Source organism: Ipomoea nil, unplaced genomic scaffold (assembly GCF_001879475.1).
Source record: "Ipomoea nil cultivar Tokyo-kokei standard unplaced genomic scaffold, Asagao_1.1 scaffold1576, whole genome shotgun sequence".
In the NCBI taxonomy this organism is placed as follows: Eukaryota; Viridiplantae; Streptophyta; class Magnoliopsida; order Solanales; family Convolvulaceae; genus Ipomoea; species Ipomoea nil.
This window is the reverse complement of record NW_017618004.1, coordinates 11,726-33,654: the sequence shown is the minus strand read 5'-3', so window position 1 is coordinate 33,654 and position 21,929 is coordinate 11,726. Positions and strand designations below refer to the sequence as shown.

Here is a 21,929-nt window from a genome sequence, read left to right as displayed (position 1 = left end):
CCCTGCAGCTATCCATACTTAGCTGTGGTTCTTAATTTCAGCCAGACCTGGGCCTTGTATTGCCTTGTGCAATTTTACTCTGTCACGAAGAATAAATTGGAGCCTATTAAGCCCTTGGCCAAGTTTCTGGTTTTTAAGTCGATTGTGTTCTTAACATGGTGGCAAGGTGTAGCTGTTGCATTTCTTTTCTCATTTGGAGCTTTTAAAGGGCGGTTGGCACAGGTTCTGAAGACACGTATTCAAGACTATATCATCTGTATTGAGGTTTTTGACTTACCTTTATAGTATCATACATAATATTAGCAACATTTTTCTTTTTGATACGTCATATTTAACAAAACTAATGTACAAAGTTTTTGTTAGTTTCTTATGGCATATTGGTCTGAGTGGCATATGATGAAGGATTTCTGAAAAGTGCTCTAGCATAGTCATTTGAGCATCTTTTAACTGTTGTATAGATTTTCTATGTTTTAGAGTAAATAGCACTTTTGGCTTTTAAGCACGACAGTACATGAGCAATGCATGTGAAGGTCACTATTCCAAAAGTGATATATCTTTGTTAATTAGGTTTAAATCAGCCAGTTCTACCACTCCAAAAGTGATAGAATTAGATTCATTAGGTTTATATTTTTAGCCAGTTGCTTAATGAAAACATTGAAATCAAAGAACTAGTTATGCATCCAGATTTTTGGTCTTCCCAAGTTTTAATTTTGCATTTTAGGTTATAATGTGTTTAGCTTACGGGATACTTTCTAGCATCTTACATGATGTGTCTTTGTTTATATAATCAGTAGGAATTTTGTTCAGAATGAGTGTGTTCTTTATGAAAATGTTGTTTTAATGAATATTGGCAAATCACAAGCTGTTTAATTCTTTATTTGTGAAATAGATGGGCATTGCTGCTGTGGTGCATCTCTACGTTTTCCCTGCAGCACCATACAAGCGTGGGGAAAGATGTGTCCGTAATGTTTCCGTGATGGCAGATTATGCATCTCTGGACAGTCCACCAGACCCTGAAGAAGTTAAAGATTGTGAAAGAACTACCAGAGTACGGGTTGCTCGGCATGATGAGAGAGAGAAGCGTCCAAAATTTCACCAGAGTGTTCGGGATGTGGTTGTTGGAAGTGGTGAAATTGTAAGAATCATCTTCCGTACTTATTTGTAAAGATATCCCTCCCACTGGTTATCACAATCGTGTAATGCCATATTTTGCTCCCGTCCAATAATTTCAGATCGTTGATGACATGAAGTTCACTGTTTCCCATGTTGTGGAACCGGTTGAAAGGGGTATTGCAAAGATAAACAGAACTTTCCATGAGATATCTGAAAATGTTAAGCGGCATGAAGAAGAGAGGAAGAAGAACTCCAAGGATGACAGCTGTCTTGTTCCCTTGAACTCGTGGACAAAGGAATTCTCGGATGGAGGTGAGGACTCGATGCAAGGAAGTATGAGTGATGGCGGGTTGCCCCAAGTAAAGACATTCAGAAGGGCGTCGTCATCCCGATTCAGGTACAGATAGCAGACCCCCCACTGACCTAACTCAAGATACGCGATATTAAGAACCTTTTCGATAACCACCCTTAATGTTGTATTTTTGAAATGAATACTAGCATTTGGAGAATAAACAAGTGGTTTAGATTCACAGTATTGTATATTTGGAGTAGTGGTAGTTTTTTTTTTTTTTTGGTTTACTGTGGAAATCTTAAAGGTGGGTTTGAACATTGATCACACAGATATTATTGTGGAAAACCAACTAGAAATGGCTTTACTGATGAAGTGAGTCAGCCCTTTAGCCGTGCATTGATTTCTACTATCCTGTGAAGGGCAAAAAACATACTTTGATTAGATATCAGCTCAATTTTGATTTTTGAGGACTAATATAATTGGTTTTGTATGAATGTTTTATATAACTTATGGAGCACGGTTATCATTTATCATGGAGTAAGATAAGATTTATATAGATAATAGAAATCATTTATTAGTTATCTATTGAAGATGCTCTTATAGATATACGATAAACAAAACAAAATAGGAAGATTTTTACGGCTATAAAGTTCGGCCCAAAACTATCAACCTTAGTTGGCCCAAAAATATTAGGGTTTTGGTGATGCCCCCTGTAAACGCTATAAATACACCTAACTTCCTCCTTTAGCTTCTCATTAGTCATTAGTGCACAGCACACAAAATCATATGAAATCTTATCTTTTCAGATCTGATCCTCCCATTCCGGGAAGGGGAGGAAAGAGAGGAATTGAGGGATATCTTTGGGAGCGGGTGGGTAGGAAAAATTTCTCTTTGAATTCTCCACAGATGGGAGAATTTCACAGATCGTAAGTTTTTCCTATGCCTCCCATTCCTAAGGTGTCCCATCACACCTCTCTTGCCTGCTTATTCTCTCATCCACTCTTCGGTTTGTACACTTTCTGTTGGAATTTGACCTAAGAAAACTTTTGTTCTAAATATGTTCAGATCTACTGGATTTTTTGCCTTTAATTTTGAAATCTATTAGTTTAATTTCTGTATTTTTTTATTTTTTATTTTGGGTTCATACGGACTGTTATTTTGTGTCGATTAGTTTAGAAGTAATTGATAAGTGTTTTGGAACTGTATTGCGATCTAGATCTAGTTTACTTTGCTTTCTAAGGACATTTCTAATTTGTGTCACCAAAATTTACATTAAGCTTTGTTCATTCCTAACCGATCCCTTCATGGTTGATCTAATATGTATAAGTATACAAAATGTTTTTATTTTCACACAATCTAATTCATAATTTTTCTATTATTTTTTGCACTGGCTACAATATCTTCTTCAGAGCTAATTTCACTTCTATATTATATTATTATAAATATAATAATAAATAATTAATAAAAAAATAATGAAGTAGTTTTGTTATTAGCAAATTTGCTAACTGTTGCAAATTTTATTTATGCTACTTGAAGTGGCATAATGGCCGGGATATGGTTAATAAATTTGCAATTTTTGCAATTTGCTAGTGACAAATTTTAGCTCAAAAGGCGCCATTATTTTTTTATTATTGACTTTATTATTATTGTATTTATTACAAGAACTAATATTTTGGTGTTTTACCGTGTAAGTTGTCTTAAAATAAGGATCATGCTTTAGGTGATAGTGTAAAATTGCTTGGGTGAATACAATTTATTATATGGATGCAAACAACTACTTTAGTATATGGTGCATTTATATAGTAGATTCTTATAGGTACATATAACATTTTAATTATCTCCTAAGGATGTTTAAACAAATTTTATAGAGTTAATACTCAAAATATTCTTTTTTCGTCCTAACCTTGTATTTAACACCAACTTAACGGCCGTTAGCAATTTACATATTTAACACCAACCTAAATATGAGAGAACACTCTCATATCGGAGAGAAATAAGAATCAGTCTTAACTTACATCCAAAGTTTGAAGGATTTGATTAGATTAAAAAAGAGAAGACGCGGTGATTGTGGTTTTGTTGTGCAAATTTAACACTTAATTAAATATGTAAATTTGATAAATTTTATAAAATTAATGAAAAAAATAAATTTAAATCTAAATAGTAAAAATTAGGTCTTAAGTAATCACAGGACTTAATATTACTTAATATTAATAATGTTGGTGATAAACTTAGTCATAAGATATTAAAATTGAAATCCTAAATTGAATGTATTTTTGGAAGTGCAAACTTTTCTATCAAAAATAAGTAAATTGTTAACACTAAATATGTGAAATATTAATAAAGTTGATAATAATTATGAAATTATTATCTCTCTTTATTTGTAAGAATGTGATCTAGTGTGTTCAAATTGTGATTAGTTCTTAATTTTTTTCTATGAACTTGTTTTTATATGATCTAATCTAATTTATAATTGGACCTAACTGGGCATTTGATTGAAAATTAAATAAGGAATTAGGGGAGAATTAAATTATAAATTCGTGAAAAAAGAATAAAGGGTGTATTTAAATTATATTGTTGGGTAGGTATGAATAAAATAATCGGTAATTGAAAGAAAAATGTGAATAAAAATTAAAACGCTGTTGTATAATAATAATAATAATAATGATGGTAAAATTATAATTCACCATGAAAATACAATTTCACAAAGTGTAGAGTTGCAACGGGATCATAGGATTTTGAAGTTTTGATTTCTTTTACCGCACGTTTGGGTCACGAAATGAATTTTAGGATAAAAGGAATGCTATTCCATTCTATTGTTTGGTTCGCGGAAGGAATAGACTTTAGAAATGAAATATGTTTAAAAAGACATAAATATCTTTATAAAAATATGTGGTGGTGGTTGTAGTGCTGACAGTGGTGGTGGGGTGGCGGTGCTGGTGGTAGTGATGGCGGCAGTAGCGACGATGGTGATGGTGGCGAAATGAAATATATGTTTAAAAAGATATAAATATCTTTATAAAAATCTGTGGTGGTGGTTGTAGCGGCGACGGTGGTGGTGCTGGTGGTAGTGATGGCGATAGTAGCGGTGATGGTGGCGGTGGTAGCGGTGGTGGCGATGGTGGTGGCCGCAGTGGTGGTGGTGGTGAAATAAGAAATAAATTTAAATAGGGGGTAAAATAAAAAATATATAAATGTGTGTGTGTGTGTGTGTGTGTGTATATATATATATATATATATATATATATATATATATATATATATATATATATATAAGGGTATTTTTTATATTTGTAATATAAAAGCTATTCTCATAAGCATGTGAATAGCTAATACCAAGGTCCTCTAAGAATGACTATTTCCCTTGCAAAGGGGATAAGTCTTTCCTAGAAAAAGTATCTTCATGACAAAGTGACGAACCAAATAATGGAATAAGTCTATTCCATGAAATGGCATTCTATTCATGACTTATTCTATGAACCAAACATGCTATTAGTGGGTCAGTGGGTGTTTGAAACACATTAATTACAACTCAATTCCTTTATAATTTCACAACTATCAAAATTCTATTATTTGGTGGAAGGAATTGTAATTTCACGGAATTATAATTCTCTTAACATTGAATTAAAACTCACATAAGGGCAACTCTGTTGTCTTCATTTTTGCAAAGGATTTTTTTTTTTTTTTTTTTTTTTTTTTTTTTAGGTGAGAGTAAAGCATAGGCATGTGATGGAGTAAAGAGATTGTTTTGTTATATATTCGCAACGACAACGCGCGAGCTGAAAACTTTTTAAGAAACACGAACACAATGAGTGTATGACTGAAAGGAAGTCTGTGTCGTGTTATAATAATACTACCTTAAAAGTATTATTTACTCAGTAACGGTGCAGTAAAAATCTTGGCACGCTTTTGACAAGTTACACATACTAATTACGCTTAGTTCGCACCAACTACAGTGCAGCTGAACCTAACTTACTGCTCAGACAAAGAGAATACATGATGAAAGAATTTAGTTGTATTCATATTTTGGTGTGTTTCTTCTCAATGTAGAATGCTGTTTTTATAGTGAATAATCCAACAGCCTACCACGATTTTAGCCATGGAAAGGCTTAGGAGAAGGAAGGTGTGACACGTGGATCCCATGATTCAAGAAATTAGCTAGTTTAGCTTTGAATGTTTCCAACATGTTCTCCATAGGTTTAAAATAAAATAAAAACAATTGATGTACCATTCATTCTTTCAAAAGGCTGAATCCTAACCCTAAGGGTCCTTCACACCCCCGACCCGACAGAACATTTGAAAGAATTGATGTACCATTCATGCATAGTGCGTTGGAGTGGGGGGAAGTTGTCCCCCACTCTAACATGACATTTGATTTGAATGTGAATATCAAATGAATTTTTATTTTCAACTAGTTATGACTTGTTTAAAAAAAAAAAAAAATTAATCCATAAATATGGCACACTAAATTTACAATATTTTTCCTAACTTTCTCTTTCCTCTTTAAAAAGACAATGGTCATATGAAAGTTGTAAAAATTAATTAGTTTAATATCAAAGTTATTTGATATTGACGTTTTAGTGGAGATAAGTTGTGAGCTTGTCCTCCATTACAATACATTTGAGTGGTGCGTCCATCAATTGTTGCACTTCATCGTTTAATTTATTGTGCATGGAGGCTATAACAAGTCAATCGTTATGCGTTGGACCCGTGTCCAGCATGCTTGCTGGACACGGGTAACAGTGCCGTTAGGCACTGTTATCTTTTTTTTTTTTTTTTTTTTTTTTAAATTTCAGACCGTTTCGTTATAGGAGTATATGTTCATAATTTTATTACTATATATTAATAAATGTACATTCATAACTCCATAACTGTACGTTCATAACTCTATAACTGTACATTCATAACTCCATAACTGTACATTCATAACTCCATAATTGTACATTCATAATTTTCGAAGCTCTATGTTCACAATTTTAGAGCTCTATGTTCATAATTTTATCACTATATGTTCATAATTGTAAGTTCATAATGTTAGAGCTCTTTGTTCATAATTCGATCAATAACTGTACATTCATAATTCCATAACTGTAGATTCATAATCTCATAACTGTAGATTCATAACTCTATAATTGTACATTCATAACTCCATAACTGTACATTCATAATCTTCGAAGCTCTATATTCACAATTTTAAAGCTCCATGGTCATAATTTTATCACTATATATGTTCATAATTGTAAGTTCATAATGTTAGAGCTCTGTGTACATAATTTCATAATTGCATAACTGTACCTTCATAACGGCATAACTGTACATTCATAACGGCATAATTGTACATTCATAATCCAAAAAAAAAAAAAATAACGCCGTTAACAGCAAAACGCGCGCGATTTTTTTTTTTTTTAACTAAAGGACGCATTTTTTTTGAAAAACGACGTCGTTTTGGGCCCGTGTCCACAATTCATTGTGGACACGGGTCCAGGGCATAATTTGCCATAACAAGTAGAAAGCGTGTAAAGCAGGTTTGGGTGCAATCCCGGTAGGGGCTAGCAATGTTGGGCCAAGTCATATGTGTTATAGGCCTATCATGGTTTTAGGCCTGCATTAATGCAAATTAGACATACATGACCAGTTTGTGTCAAGGCAATTGTTAGATTATAGACTAGAGTCGGCAAATTATACCGTGTACCAGGGCCACAATGCGTTCTGGCCCAAAACGACGTCGTTTTGTACCTTTTCGCGTGTCTGCTGTTAACTCTTTTAAAAAAAAAATTCATGTTTTGAATGTACAGAATTGTATAATAGAATACATATAATTTTATACCTGAAAACACAGAATTTTATAACTGAATACACATAATCTTTTTTGAAAGGATAATACATATAATCTAACATAATACATAATACATATAAAACTCTTAACTTTTTAAAAAAATTCATGTTTCGAATGTACAGAATTATATAATAGAATGCATAGAATTTTATACCTGAAAACACAGAATTTTATAAGTGAAAATTCCCATATTTCGAATGTACAGAAATATATAATAGAATGCACAGAATTTTATACCTGAAATTAACAAAACGACGTCGTTTTGGGAGGCGCAGGTCGCACATTGCTATGTGCGCCCTGGTGCACGGTATAACGATTGACTAGAGTCTATCACGTTAGAAGTTATAGTGTAGATCAGGGTCCACTTTGGTCCAAAACAATATTATTTTATTGTATTGCACGTGTCTCTGAACATTAAATTTTGAATTTCTGAACATATTAATTTATGAACATTAGATTTTGAGTGTATAAACATATAATGTCTATTTTTGAACATTAAATTTTGAGTTTCTGAACATATGTAAGGCATGTTATAATGTCCAAAACAATATTATTTTATTGTATTGAACGTGTCTCTGAACATTAAATTTTGAATTTCTGAACATATTAGTTTATGAACATTAGATTTTGAGTTTATAAACATATAATGTCTAGTTTCTGAACATTAAACTTTGAGTTTCTGAATATATGTAAGGCATATTATGAACATATAGTGTCTAGTTTCTAAACATTAAGTTAAGCTTTGAATTTCGAACATATATCGGTTTACTTCAATTTTCTGTTCACTGTTTTTTCTCTTAATTTGTTAGTTTTCATTCTTTGTTTTCTATTCTCTGTTTTATGTTTAGTTTAAAATTCTTTACTAACATTCATTTTTCTAAATTTATTTTTTTAGACTAACGTTATAAAATTATCACAAGTTTAATTTTAAGTGATTTTTAAATCTTATATTTAAAATATTTGTTTATATGATTGTTTTTTTTTTTTTTTTGAAAATAAACTGTTGTAGTATATTAATGAATGAGCAAAGCAATAGAGTCAGGAGGGACATGATCCCAGTACATAGAATCAGACTGAGCAAAAGTTGCAGTAGCTTAAGTATGAGCATGAGAATTTAAAACTCTAGACACATAAATTAACGAGCAATGCAAGAATAAAACATAGATGCCTTACACTGGTCAACAATCATCCCAGCATAAGACAAGATGGCCGAATTCCGAGATAGAACGCAACTACGTAATTCTGAGCAGTCAGTGAGAAGATCCACATATAACACATTCCGATCCTTGAGCCACGAGAGTACCTCCTTGCAAGCCAAAGATTCCGCCATGAGTGGTGAGAAATATAATTTTTACTGGAATAAATATAATTTTTACTTTTAAGTCTAATATATGTAAGATTTTTACATTTGATATCCGAACTAACAGGGCATTTGGTTGGAGAGGGAGAATTACGTGGGAAAGGAATTGCAATTCCATGGGAGATGAATTACTGGGAATAAAGTGGGAATTTAAATTCCAGTGTTTGGTTTACAGGAACAGAATTACTGGGAATTTCAATTTCAATGTTTGGTATACATGGGAATTGAAAGGGAATAAGTAGTATAAAGTCAAAAATATCCATTGTTGTTGTTAGGCATTAATTTTAGGTTAAAAAAAATGGTAATTTTGCCTCATCACTATCTTTTTTCTTCCTAAAATCTCAGGAATTAAAATCTCAGGGGGAGACATGGGATTTAAATTCCATGAAAATGGGGGAATTGCAATTTCTTTCAACCAAACAAGAGAATTTTGTGGCCTTTGGAATTAGGTGGAATTAAGTGGGAAGGGAATTTAAATTCCCTTCAACCAAACACCCTATAAATTTATATTCAAATATAACATAACTAAATTAAAATATATCAAAACCAATAATCTATTAAGTTCACATAAAATTTAGTTTAGATAATATAATATGTTATTAATATTTTTTAAGCTAATATTTAAAATATGTTTGAATATATATTCATTTGAGTGAAATGTATATATAATTTTTACTTTGACGTCTAATATATGTGAAATTCCAATATATGATATCTATACCAAACTTAATTAGGATAGAACATAACTAAAAATATTTGAACCAACAATCTATCAGTTCAATCAAAATCTAAAACTTTGTTTCGAGTTCAAGTTTTAGTTGTTATAATGTAAATAATGTCTAACTTTAAGTATAAGCAAATAAGTTACTTCGTATGTTTATATAAGTAAATGCGAGTAGAAAAGAGAACTGAAGATGGTGATAAGTAAAAGATGATAATGAATGTAATCATAGTAATGAATGAATATATAAATAGATAATGATGATAATGTGGTTGTAGTAATATATAACCAATAGATGATACTCTGATTCTCTTTTCCATTTAGAAAATAAAAAAGACGTTATCAAGTTTTCTAAAAAATTGGAAAATGTTTCTAGTTTTCAAATTGAAAAACGGTGATAGTGAACATGCTTCGATTTTCTGTTCCATTTTCAATTTTCCAGTTTCTAGACAATTGGAGAAATTTTTGAGTTAGTAAACCGACCACAGTGTCTAGTTTCGACGTTGTTTGGACTAAGGTCCACGATATAATTTGTGCTATCATATGCATGGTGGTCCCAGTTCAGATTATGTACCTGCATTTAAAAAATTATATATACCTATTACAAATAACATATTATGTACATGCACTTAACACAAATATATTATGTACATTTAATCTATTTACATTTTTATAGATGCATAATTAGTTAGTTAAAGATACACAATATGTTAACATCTGGTGTATGTACATAATCTGGATGTTATTTTAGATTACGATTTACAATGTAAGGTGGACCTAGGGACGAAGCCATAAATTAGATTGAGGGGGGGCGAAGAAGTAGGACAGATTCAGAAATTTTTTTCCAGTAAAAACGAAACATTAAAACAAAAGAGATAATTTTAAAAAAAAATTACCTAAGAATTTTTTTTTTTTTTTTTTTTTTTTTTTTATAACCATTACTTAAGAGTTGTAAATATTATTGGATATGTGCGAAAAATAAAGAGTAAATACTCAAAATGGTCCCTCGACTATAGCTAAATTCACAAATTGGTCCTCAACTTTCAATTTCACCTAATTAAGTCCTTAACTTTGTAATTTTAACACAATTTAGTCATCTGTCTATTTGACCGTTTGTTGACTGTGATTTTTGAGGATATATATGTAATTTCATGGTCCATCGTCGGTTTTTTAAGGTTCCGGTTGCATTTCCAGACCGCACTGTTACATTTGAATCCACTATCGAAAGCAATCTACCAAACCCGGTCACCTTCTTCATCCTCCCTTTGGATTCAATGTAGTTGAATTCGTACCAGAGCGAAGAAGACGACGTGTTTCCGAACCGGTGCAACGTCATCCTGGAGGCCTCCACGTGCTCCGACGAGAGCTGAAGGTTCTTCTGGAGATCGTCGATCACGGTCAACAAACGGTCAATTAGATGGAGGACCAAATCGTGTCAAAATTGCAAACTTAAGGACTTAATTGGGTGAAATTGAAAGTTGATGACCAATTTGTGAATTTAGCTATAGTCGAGGGACCATTTTGGGTATTTACTCAAAAATAAAACACATCGAAACTTTATAAAAATATTCATAACAAAATATGAAACATAATTAATTTGATAAAATAATTTGAATAGAAAACACATTATAAATTACACATATTAAATATTAAAAAAGTGATTGTGTTGAAGCCATAGGAGAAGAACTCAAAAATATGTAAAACTATGTTAATACAAGGATTTGAACCCAATACCTATCCTATTAACAAACACATGCCTTACCAACTAATCTAACTTATTACTTGTTGATTTTTACTAGTTTTTTTATACTAATACTAAAAGCTATACTATATATACATATATACATACAAAAATTATATATGGGGTGGGGGTGGGGTGAACCTCCCTTTGGCTCCGTCTCTGGGTGGACCTACAGTTAACTATTTATGTGTTTGTAGTTAACATTCGATGTGCTATTAATTTATTTACAGGTACATAAACTGTTAATTATAGGTATATAATATATCAACTGCATGTATATAAGTTGAATATTATTTTAAATCAGAGATCACAGTGCAAGGTACATTCTGGTCCATTGTATAATTTGCAGCCCTTTGGTGCTGGTAGCTTTGTTGGCTAAACATGGTTAGATCTATTTCCAGGTGTTAACAACTTTTGCATCGGATATTTTTGGAGCATTGGGCTTGTAATATTGGTAAGCCTAATGAGCAATCATTGGCAAATTATTGTGTAGACCCTGGTCCACTTAGAGTTATTTGAATCATAATAAAAAGTACATCTTTAATATATTAAATGTATATTATTTTTATACTGAATGTACATTATACAATATAATGTACACTCAGTACACAAATAATGCATATCCCCTGAATATAATGTATATTATTTTTGTACTGAATGTACATTATTTTACAATATACAAAATATGGTCCACACAAGTTGTGTGGACCATAGTCCATACAATAATGATTGGCAATCATTAGTGTATGGATAATACTATCAAATAATGTACAATAAGTACATGAATAATATACTTTTAATATATTAAAAATATACATTATATTCAGAAAAAGTATATTTTTTAAATACTGAAAGTACTTTTATTTTTGAAAGGAAAGTACATTATTTTGTGTAATGTACATTTAGTACACGAATAATGTAATTTTAGTATATTAAAAATGTACTATTTGTTATGGTTCACACAGAACTATGTGGATCATGGTCCACACAATAATTTGGTCATAAGTTACTCAGTGTTGTAAAAATCGCATCTAGGCGACGCCCGGCCGCATCGAGGAACACCAAAATCGGCCTCCTCTGTGGCTGGCTGCCTAAACGACCGAATTTCATTCTTTTTAAAAAATAAAAAATAAAAAATTAGATGCTAGGCACCGATTAATCAACGCTTAGCGTCTTTTTCAACACAGGTGAGAAGCATATGGAAGTGTGGTGGGGGTATCAATCTAGCTAGGTGTGCAAGGGAATCGACCTAAGGCTTGTGGTGGTTGGTGGCCATTGTTTAATTTTGCATGGGAGAAAGCTGGTCAAGAGATTCTTGTAGTTGGGTTAGGTGTCCATGACATTATACAAATGTGATATAACTAACAATAATCTACGAATTTAGTCATAGTACAGCTAGTGAATGGATCGGAGATGCCTATAATCCTTATCTCCATGATATATACACAATATTCTCTTCACAATTTAGCAATATACATACTCTTTCTTGGATTATCTTTTGCTTATAGTGGTGTTTAGTTCTTGTATTTAAAACTTATTTTTCTATTGTTTTAAACGATTAAATCTCACCAGGACTATGTGATCTAATGGTACCCGGGTTGGTCTTCCATTTGGAAGATTATGAATTCAAGCCTCAGGCGTTATTGGTTCTTTGTGTTCTTTGTGTTTATGAACAGATACTACAATGTAATAGAGTCAGTAATTTTAAATAACATTTTGAATTAACTTTTTGCTGTTTGACCATGTTTAACTATTTGACTTAGTCAAAAAACTAAAATAAACATTTAGTAGTTACATTTTTCAATTAATATTTTTTCATCCAAAATGCTACTTTAAAATACTCTACTTATAGTAACGTTTTGCCATAGCGTTTCTATTTCAAAGCAAAATTACGTACCCTCCTGCTTCTCGCATGATTACTATTTTGCTCCCAAATTATTATTGTGTTGATTAGGTACCAAATTGCAAAGTGGAGCATGAATCAATTTTTGCTTTACTTTCTATTTGTTTATTATTAATCTAATTTTTATAATTATATTATATTAATAAATAAATAAATATTGGCAAATTATTTAAAAATAATGTATAGAGTCAGTAGCATTCAAAACAAAAAAATAACTAAAAAAAATTATTTATTTGTTTGTTTAAATACTTACATAAAATTAATTTACTATTATTTTATGTAATTATTTTATAATTAATAATGATTATAAGGCCAAGGACCTTGTAGTCCAATGACACCAAGTTAAACTCCAACATGGGAAGTTGTGGGTTCAAGGGTTCAAGTGTTAGTCCAATGACTCTCTGTGCTTCAGTAGGTTGAGAAAATAATTATGAACAGATACTGCATTGTAATAGAGTTAATAGTATTAAAAAAAATTATTATATGATTAATAAATTGTTTTTATAAAATATATGCATGTCTTTATATGTCTTTTTAAATGTTAACCAATAATAATAAACAACTAATTTTACCAAACTTTTTTAATAAACTGCTAAAACAAACTACTAGCCAAATAGCTAATACAATTCGCTAACCGCTATCTGGTAACCAAACCGCTAATTGCTAATTGCCAAACAAATGCTTAGTTTGGGAATTTGAGTTTCATCACTGTAGTTAAAAACAAGGGTTTGAAAACTAAAAAATATCCTAAGAGGGGGTGAATTAGGATATTAAAAAGTGGGAAAATCGCACTTTTGGTCCCTCAATTGACATCCCTCAATTTCGATTTATACTCCTATTGCCGTGCAAGAAACGCCGGCGTCGAAAAGTTTGGTCAAAATTGGTGAGAAGTCGCGTGGTTGAAGAAGGGGGGTAAAGAGGGTAAAGAGAAATTACCTTTTTGTCCATGGATTTAACCATGGTTTGAGAGAAATTTGACCGGAGGATCAAATTGACTACGATTTAAAGGTCGAGGGACCTAATTGACTTAAATTGACAGTGAGAGACTACATTACAGATCGGATAATAATTGAGGGACCAAAAGTGCAATTTTTCTTTAAAAAGTAATCCCTTTGTGCTTGAGAAAAAGATAATAAACAATTATTGGCAAGTTTAGACACAAATAATTGATACTTGAATGTTGCAGTATGAATGAAGTTTCTATCCCAATATTGAACCAAGTTAAACGTTTATAACTTAATGTAAATAAATAGGGAGAGAAGGAGTGAATTAATATTTTATAGTGATTCGACAATCGCCTAATCCACTACCTAAGAACACCCTCGCAATTCATTACTTTGCCATCTTGTTATTTGTTGGGCAACGCTACCAACCTCAACAAAAAGCCTTTATCGATAAGTTTATTACAACAAAACTATCGCAATATCTCAAGGATTAGCAAATCCGTCTTACAACAAGTTATAAGAAGAAAGGATATGAGTTACACTTTTTTTTAGTCTCTCAAAGACAAATAAGTGTACAAGTTGTAGCTCGATGGATTGAGTGTACGTATGTAGGATTATATTGATAAAGATTGTATGCTCAAAAGATCCAATCTAGTGTTTTGAAAGCAAGGAATGAAACTATTTTGGGTGTAAGGCGTTCAAGAGATGAATGTCATATGATATGATAGAGAAGGATTTAATAATGAATACTCTAAAGAATAGGGAAAATTAACGTTGATGGAACAACAAGAATTTGATTGCTTGATTGTTCAAGTATATAATGTGTTTAAATTGCTTGTCTAATAAGGGGTGTGCAAACTTTGATAAATGTTCGGTTAACCGAGTGAATTGAATTGAAGAATTTCAGTTAATCGTTTTTTAACCGAAATACTTTGATTCAGTTAATGGTTAAGGTTTTATAGAATTTCGATTAACGGTTAATTCGGTTCGAAAATATGAGTTAACGGAATTAACCAATTGATTAACTATATATATATATATATATATATATATATATATATATATATATATATATATATATATATATATATATATATATATATATATATATATATAAAAGTTCATGTGCGATTGAGTGTCTCTTGTGCGGTGATTAATGTGCGTGAGTTTTGTACTTAAAGTGTGTGAGGCTTGTGCTTAAGGTGCGTGGGTGTGTACTTAATGTGAGTAGTGTTGAAACTTAAGGTGCGTGAATTTTGTATTTAATGTGCGTGAGATTAGTGTTCTTAATGTGAGTAGTTGTTAAAACTTAATGTGCATGAGTTTTGTGCTTAAGGTGCGTGAGTTTTGTGCTTAATGTGCATCCATATATATATATATATATATATATGTATGTATATTCTTTGATTAACTATTATTTATACTTACACTTTAAATTTGTGCTTTTATATTTGTAATTTTGTTATTGTATTGTTTTTATATATTTTCTTATACATTTATTATTATAGGTATTGATATAATTGATAATGTTAATTTTTATTTATATGAACAGATACTACAATGTAATAGAGCCAGTAACTTTCAAAAAAAAATTGTATTTATATTTTCAAAAATTTAAAAATTTAGCTAAAAAAGCTTCGATTAATCGGTTAGCAAACCGATCAATCCAAAAAAAAAAAAAACTTGGTTTCGATTAATATAAAAAGTTTATTATCGCATTAACCAACGACTAGGAAATTAGCACTCTTAGTTTGTCATGATATTTTAATATAATGATAGAATGATTTTACATCATATACTTTTCTTCTACTGAATTATCACATGGTACTTGTCAATATGGTCATAATTATTGTCAATATATTCCTTATCACCTTTCTATCTGATTGCATAATGTGTTTTGGCCCCTTTGTAGGGGGAGGGGCCACTCACGCTATACATCTATGCACCACTTGTCCACATTATTCAATATAAAATTAAATGTTTTTAAAGGCGTGACAATCTATGACTATGACATGTGTTATACGCTAATAATATATTCACTTTATTTATTTCTTTTTATTTTTTATACATCAAAACTTAAAAATTAAAATATAGAAAATGAATAATAGCTCGCACAGATTTAACTCAATAGTTCAGAAGACAATATTTACAAGAAGAGATTAAGATTCGAACTTCGACGACAGCAATGTGAAAATTATGGCCAAAGTGAGCAGGTCCTATCTGCTGAGCCATTGAAATAATGACAGTGTGAAAATCATTTAATACGATGTTAGAGACTACAGTTCACATACCCTCATGAAAAATGTGAAAACAGGTAAACTTCAAGTTTATGATATTTATAAAACTATCTCGCCATATTTTTTCTTATTTTTCAGTGACCATCAACCATTAATTTAATTAAATAGATGGATCATATCAATTCTTACTTTTTACCAAATATGAACCATTTATATCAAATAAATGTGCAATTCAAATAATAGTTTATGCTCTTATAGGGCGTTCGGTTGGAGTGAGGGAATTAGGAGGGAAGAAATTGTAATTCCATGGGAGAGGAATAATGCGGGAATAAAGTAAAAATTTATATTCTAGTGTTTGATTTGCATAGAATTAGTGAGAATTTTAATTCTAATGTTTAGTATACATGATAATTGTAATTCTCTCCAACCAAACGAAAGAATTTGATTACATTCGGAATTATGTGTGAATTAAGTTGAAACTTGGAATGGAATTATAATTCCCTCCAACCAAACATCTCATTAGCTCGAACAAAACACGTCCTTCAAGTTAGTATCGATATTGTCTAATCAACTTTAAATCATTAGTGCACATCTTGAATAAGATTAACCAAACTATTAGTTCAACAATTAACGTATGATGGCTTTAGACGATGATATAGATATGTCAATTTTGTATAAGAACATCTGAACATGTAAAGATTAAAATGTATAAATAATATAATATTGTTCATAAAACTCCAAACGGCGTTTACGACTTTACACTAAATTTGACATTGGGGTTTTGTGGGCAAATTATGCTGTGTATCCGTATGCACCATGCAAAACGACGTCGTTTTAATAAAACGCGCGTCTCCCTTAAAAAAAAAAAATTAGGTTCGACTCCCAGCAACAGCATATGAACTAAAATTTCATAATCGATGAACTATAATTCCATAATCGATGAACTATAATTCCATAATCTAATCTATGAATTAAAAATTCCAGAATGAATGAACTAAAATTCCATAATCTATAAACTAAAATTTCAGAATCGATGAACTACAATTCCATAATCGATGAACTATAATTCCATAATCAATGAACTATAATTCCATAATCTATGAACTAAAATTTCAGAATAAATAAACAATATAATGTTGTTGCTGGGAATCGAACCTGAATTTTTTTTAAAGGGAGACGCGCGTTTTTTAATAAAACGGCGTCGTTTTGGCATCCGTATGCACCATGCATGGTGCATACGGATGCACAACATAACGATTGGGTTTTGTGGTGGGGTCCTCTTCACATATCACTGATGGAAGAAGACCTTTCGAATACGATTGGCACTCAAAAGCGCGCATACCAAATTCTTGGGCTTTAAATTGATAATTTATTTTAAGAGTTAATTCCATCGGAGATCTCATGTTTTTGGTGACAATTCCAAATTTAATTTTAGACTATTATTTTTTGAATATTTTTAATTCTTTTCATGATTTTTTCTATTTTTAGTAAAAATGTATTTTTGTCTCTTCATATTTATCTTTTGTTATTTTTCTGATTTCAACCAGTTTAATAAGTTTAGGACTTTACTACAAATCGATTAAAAAATATGGTTACAAAAAATCATAGGTTACCTAAAGTTTTAAACTAATTAAACTGGTTGAAACTGGCAAAATAACAAAAGAAAAATATGAAAAAACAAAAATGCACTTACTAAAAATAGAAAAAGTCATGAGAAATACTAAAATGGCAAAAACGATAATCTGAAACTAAATTTGAAATTGCCACAAAAAACAAGAGACCTCTAGTGGAATTAACTCTTATTTTAAAGTAATTATTTTCTTTTACAATTAATATTATAATAATACACATAACATATCTTTATAAATTGATAGAATATAATAATACAATTAAACTTTTCTTCATCAAATATAACATATACTAGTTTTAATTACAACTCCAAAATGTGCATAATATTTGTCTATATGTCTATAAATCTAAACATTAATGTCTATAAACATTAAACTAAACGTGCATCATATATATTTACATTCGCTCTATAGTAAGTTCGTAATGTTCAATTTAATTTATATGTTCACTAAAATGAAGTTTAATGTACGTAAATATTATATTATAGACACATCATGTCTAATAGCATTCATTATGTACTATGTTCATAATATAATATTTGTTTGGGAAAATGGCACTTTTTACCCCTGAGTTATATACTTATAGCACTTTTTCCCCCTCAATTATTTAGGTAAGCACATTAGCCCCCTCAATTATTCTAAAAGTGGTGCTTTTTCCCCCCTGATATATTAAATTGACATTTATACCCTTAAAGTAAACATTTTATTTATTTTACTACTCCAACAAATTATTGCGTATACGTAGGGATGACCACGGTTCGATTTGAATTGAACCGGATACTAAAGCAATCGAATTAATAGTTTACGGTTATAATTCAGATCTAGAACCCAATATTTAAATGTCAATTTATTAAAATTATGTATCAAAAAATTGAATCTTGAATCGTGAACCGGCGGTTCCGGATCTGATTCGCGGTTTTGAACCGTCTTTATTTTAAAATTTTATTTTTTTATTTTAAAATAGTCTAAATTCAACAATAAATGTATTTTATTTTTTTTTTCGGAATATGAACCGTCCGTTCCGGTTCACGATTTTAATAAACTCTAAATATCGAATTTCGATTCTAAATTGTAATTGGAATATTTCGGTTTGGTTGCTATAGTGTTTGTTTAGTTTGAACCAAATTATGGTCATAATTTGTTGGAGAAAAAAATAAATTAAATATTTAGTTTAAGGGTAAATATGTCCATTTAATATTTCAGGGGGAAAAACAGCCACTTCAATAACTTAGGGGGAAAAAATGCTATAGGTATATAACTCAGGGGGAAAAAGTGCCATTTTCCCTATTTGTTTTATATGTCAATAAACTTAAATCTTAATGTTCATGCTAAAGACCTTGTGGTCAAGCGGCATGAAGTGATTCTTCTAAATAGGAGGTTATGTGTTCGAGCCTAAGTGGAGGCGATATTGACTCGTTGGGCTTCAGTAGGTTGAAAAACATATATGAACGTATACCAGGGTCAACAGTACTCACAAGAAAAAAAAAAAAAAAAAAAAAAAAAACTCAATGTTCATAAATACTAAATTAAATATACATTTTAAGTCCCCCTTCCTTATAATAAAAAAAAATTATATATATATATATATATATATATATATACATTTTAAGTATTTCCATTCACTTTTCTCATAATGTTCCTTCTATATGTTTATAAAAATAAAACTTAAATATGTACATGTAGGAACCGTTGGTAGAAAACAAATAATAATCAAATGAAAATTGACTATTATTTTCTGGAAATAAGGGAAGAAAAGATAAGAAATTTGGCTAGTGTTTGGTGTTGGGTTTTTGCAAGAGTCAAATGAACACTCTTTCCTTAAAACCTTATTTGCCACCTCCCAAAGATGCTAGGAGCGTTGTAGCGTAGGCTTCCCAGGATAAAACTTGCTTTGATTCAATGTTTGAGCACTCAAACAAGGAATCAGGCGAGCAAGACAAAGCTATGAACACAGTAGACAAAGAAAGGGAATAGAAGCAGAATTTTGAGGCTGGAAAAACAATGTTTCGTGTACAATTTTTCTGTGTGTAAAATCTGCTGCCTCTACCCTCTCTTATATAGGGTTGAAGGATTAAATAGCTCTTAATAGGGCACTTTAAGGCACCCCCCACTACACCTAGTAACAGCCACCATTACCATGGGTTTGAATTCAAAAATAAAGATTGGAATTAATTCAAAGAATTAATTCCGTAACAGTAAGAATTGAAAACCTAACGGTCACAGAAAGCAGTATAGGTTCGTGTAGGCCGAAACTGGAAGTTTCGGCCATGTGCCTTGTCTAGTCTCGGCCCATGCACCTCTCGTGGTCTCTGTTGCACGAGAGTTGTGCTCTCGGTGCACCACAACCTCTCGTGCTCTCTTGTAGCACGAGAGTGGTGCTCTCGGTTTCGACCGAGGCAAGTGACTATACGGTTGGAAAATGATACCGAAGTTTGGCATTTCCGGACGACATTCGTGTACCCAGGTGCCGGCGCACACGAGCTCGGGCTTGAATCAAGCCTTTTTCAATCTCGCACCCCCCACCCCCCCGCGCGCGCGCGAGAGCCTCTATGCTATACAATCTACAAGCTTCAAAAGAGGTCTTGTATATAAGGGGGGGAAATCTTCATTCCAAAGCAATGTGGGACAAAAGCTCACTTTTTCCCTTCATTTTCCAACTCAAATGGGTCTACTTTGAGAATCATTATCTCATTCACCCATTATCCGTTTTGAGCGTACAATATATCAATCTCTTCGTCTCACTACGAAGTATCCGAATCCACTTTGACCCGACCCAAATTGGAAGTGGACCCCACTGATAATTGTACCACAAAATAACCACTTAACATGCCATTTTATGCCATTTTAAGCTATTTTTTCCAATAATCCCCCACATGAATGAAAAATTGATTTTCGGGGTATTTTGAAATCGGAAACAACTGTGTTCAAACGGTCGATCCCTGCATAGGATAGGTAGGGAGTCACTATACCCTTTGAACCTTCCCTCGTGAAGACATGTTTACTCTACTGGTTGTACGGTAGAACGCGATGTCTTTGAACCGACTGCCGTTTGTGTAGATGATGACATATCTCACACAGGAATCTCCCAACCATGCTCTTGCTCTCATGAGTGTGCCCGTTTTGGTCGTGGGTCACCGTTCCTGGTTCTGCGAGAGTTTCTAAAGAATTGTGCCCAACAATTCTCCTTTGAAGCGACCCTCACTTCTCTCTAACATAGGTGATTCTTTCTCGAGTATCCCGCATACCCAAGAATCATCAAAGCATTAACATGCTAGCCTCTTGCGGGAGTTACTGTTTTAACGAGGAGTGGTATGGAGTCCGAGACCCCACAGTGACGCGTCCGTTCTATAATTTAGTTGTCCCATTGAACCTAGGTGCCAGCTAGGTTGGGTATCCACTATAGAACTTTTTAGTCCAAGGGCATTAGACCCATTCCTCGTGTCAACTTCTCCCCAACTTCTCTTCCTAACCCTTTGGTCAGCGGATCCGCTATATTGTCTTTTGACTTTACGTAGTCAATCGAGACAACACCAGTTGTGAGCAGTTGTCTAATAGTATTATGTCTACGACGCACATGTCTAGACTTGCCATTATACATATGACTCTGTACTCTCCCAATGGTGGCTTGACTATCGCAATGCACACATATTGGAGGTACCGGTCTTTCCCAATTAGGAATATCCTCTATAAAATGGCGTAGCCATTCAGCCTCTTCACAGCCTTTGTCCAAGGCTATCAGCTCAGATTCCATTGTAGATCTAGCTATCACAGTTTGCTTAGAGGATTTCCATGCAACGGCTGCACCGGCTAGTGTAAACACGTAGCCACTCGTGGACTTAGAGTCCTTAATATCAGATATCCAATTCGCGTCGCTATACCCTTCAAGTACAGCGAGATGTCTTCCATAGTGCAGCCCAAGATCACGAGTATACCTCAAGTATCTCATAACCTTTACTATTGCGTTCCAGTGCATAGCACCGGGGTTACTCGTATATCTACTGAGTTTACTAACCGCATAGGCAATATCCAGCCTAGTACAGCTCATAAGATACATCAAACTATCAATAACCCGAGCATATTCCACTTGTGAAATACCTTCTCTGTGGTTCTTGGTTAGATGAATGTTTGCATCAAATGGTGTCCTAGCCACTTGACTA

At 32.2% G+C, this 21,929-nt stretch overlaps 1 protein-coding gene and 1 long non-coding RNA gene across 3 annotated transcripts in view; both read left to right on the top strand.

Moving 5' to 3' along the window:
- The window catches only part of LOC109190712, a 9,533-nt gene extending 7,719 nt beyond the window's left edge, over positions 1-1,814 (top strand). The window contains exon 3 of the long non-coding RNA XR_002055769.1: positions 1,562-1,814. This is a non-coding gene — a long non-coding RNA (uncharacterized LOC109190712). The remainder of the gene's footprint in view (positions 1-1,561) is intronic.
- Positions 1-21,929, top strand: part of LOC109190709 (protein LAZ1 homolog 1) — a 25,589-nt gene extending 3,660 nt beyond the window's left edge. Inside the window, exons 7-11 of one of the 2 annotated variants that reach the window (XM_019341273.1) lie at positions 9-264; positions 890-1,135; positions 1,233-1,563; positions 21,666-21,669; positions 21,919-21,929. In XM_019341273.1, coding sequence (XP_019196818.1) covers positions 9-264; positions 890-1,135; positions 1,233-1,520 — 790 coding nt within the window. In that variant the 3' untranslated portion in view covers positions 1,521-1,563; positions 21,666-21,669; positions 21,919-21,929. Of the gene's footprint in view, positions 1-8; positions 265-889; positions 1,136-1,232; positions 1,778-21,665; positions 21,670-21,918 lie in introns of those variants that run through there. The other variant, XM_019341272.1, reaches the window with a different exon arrangement.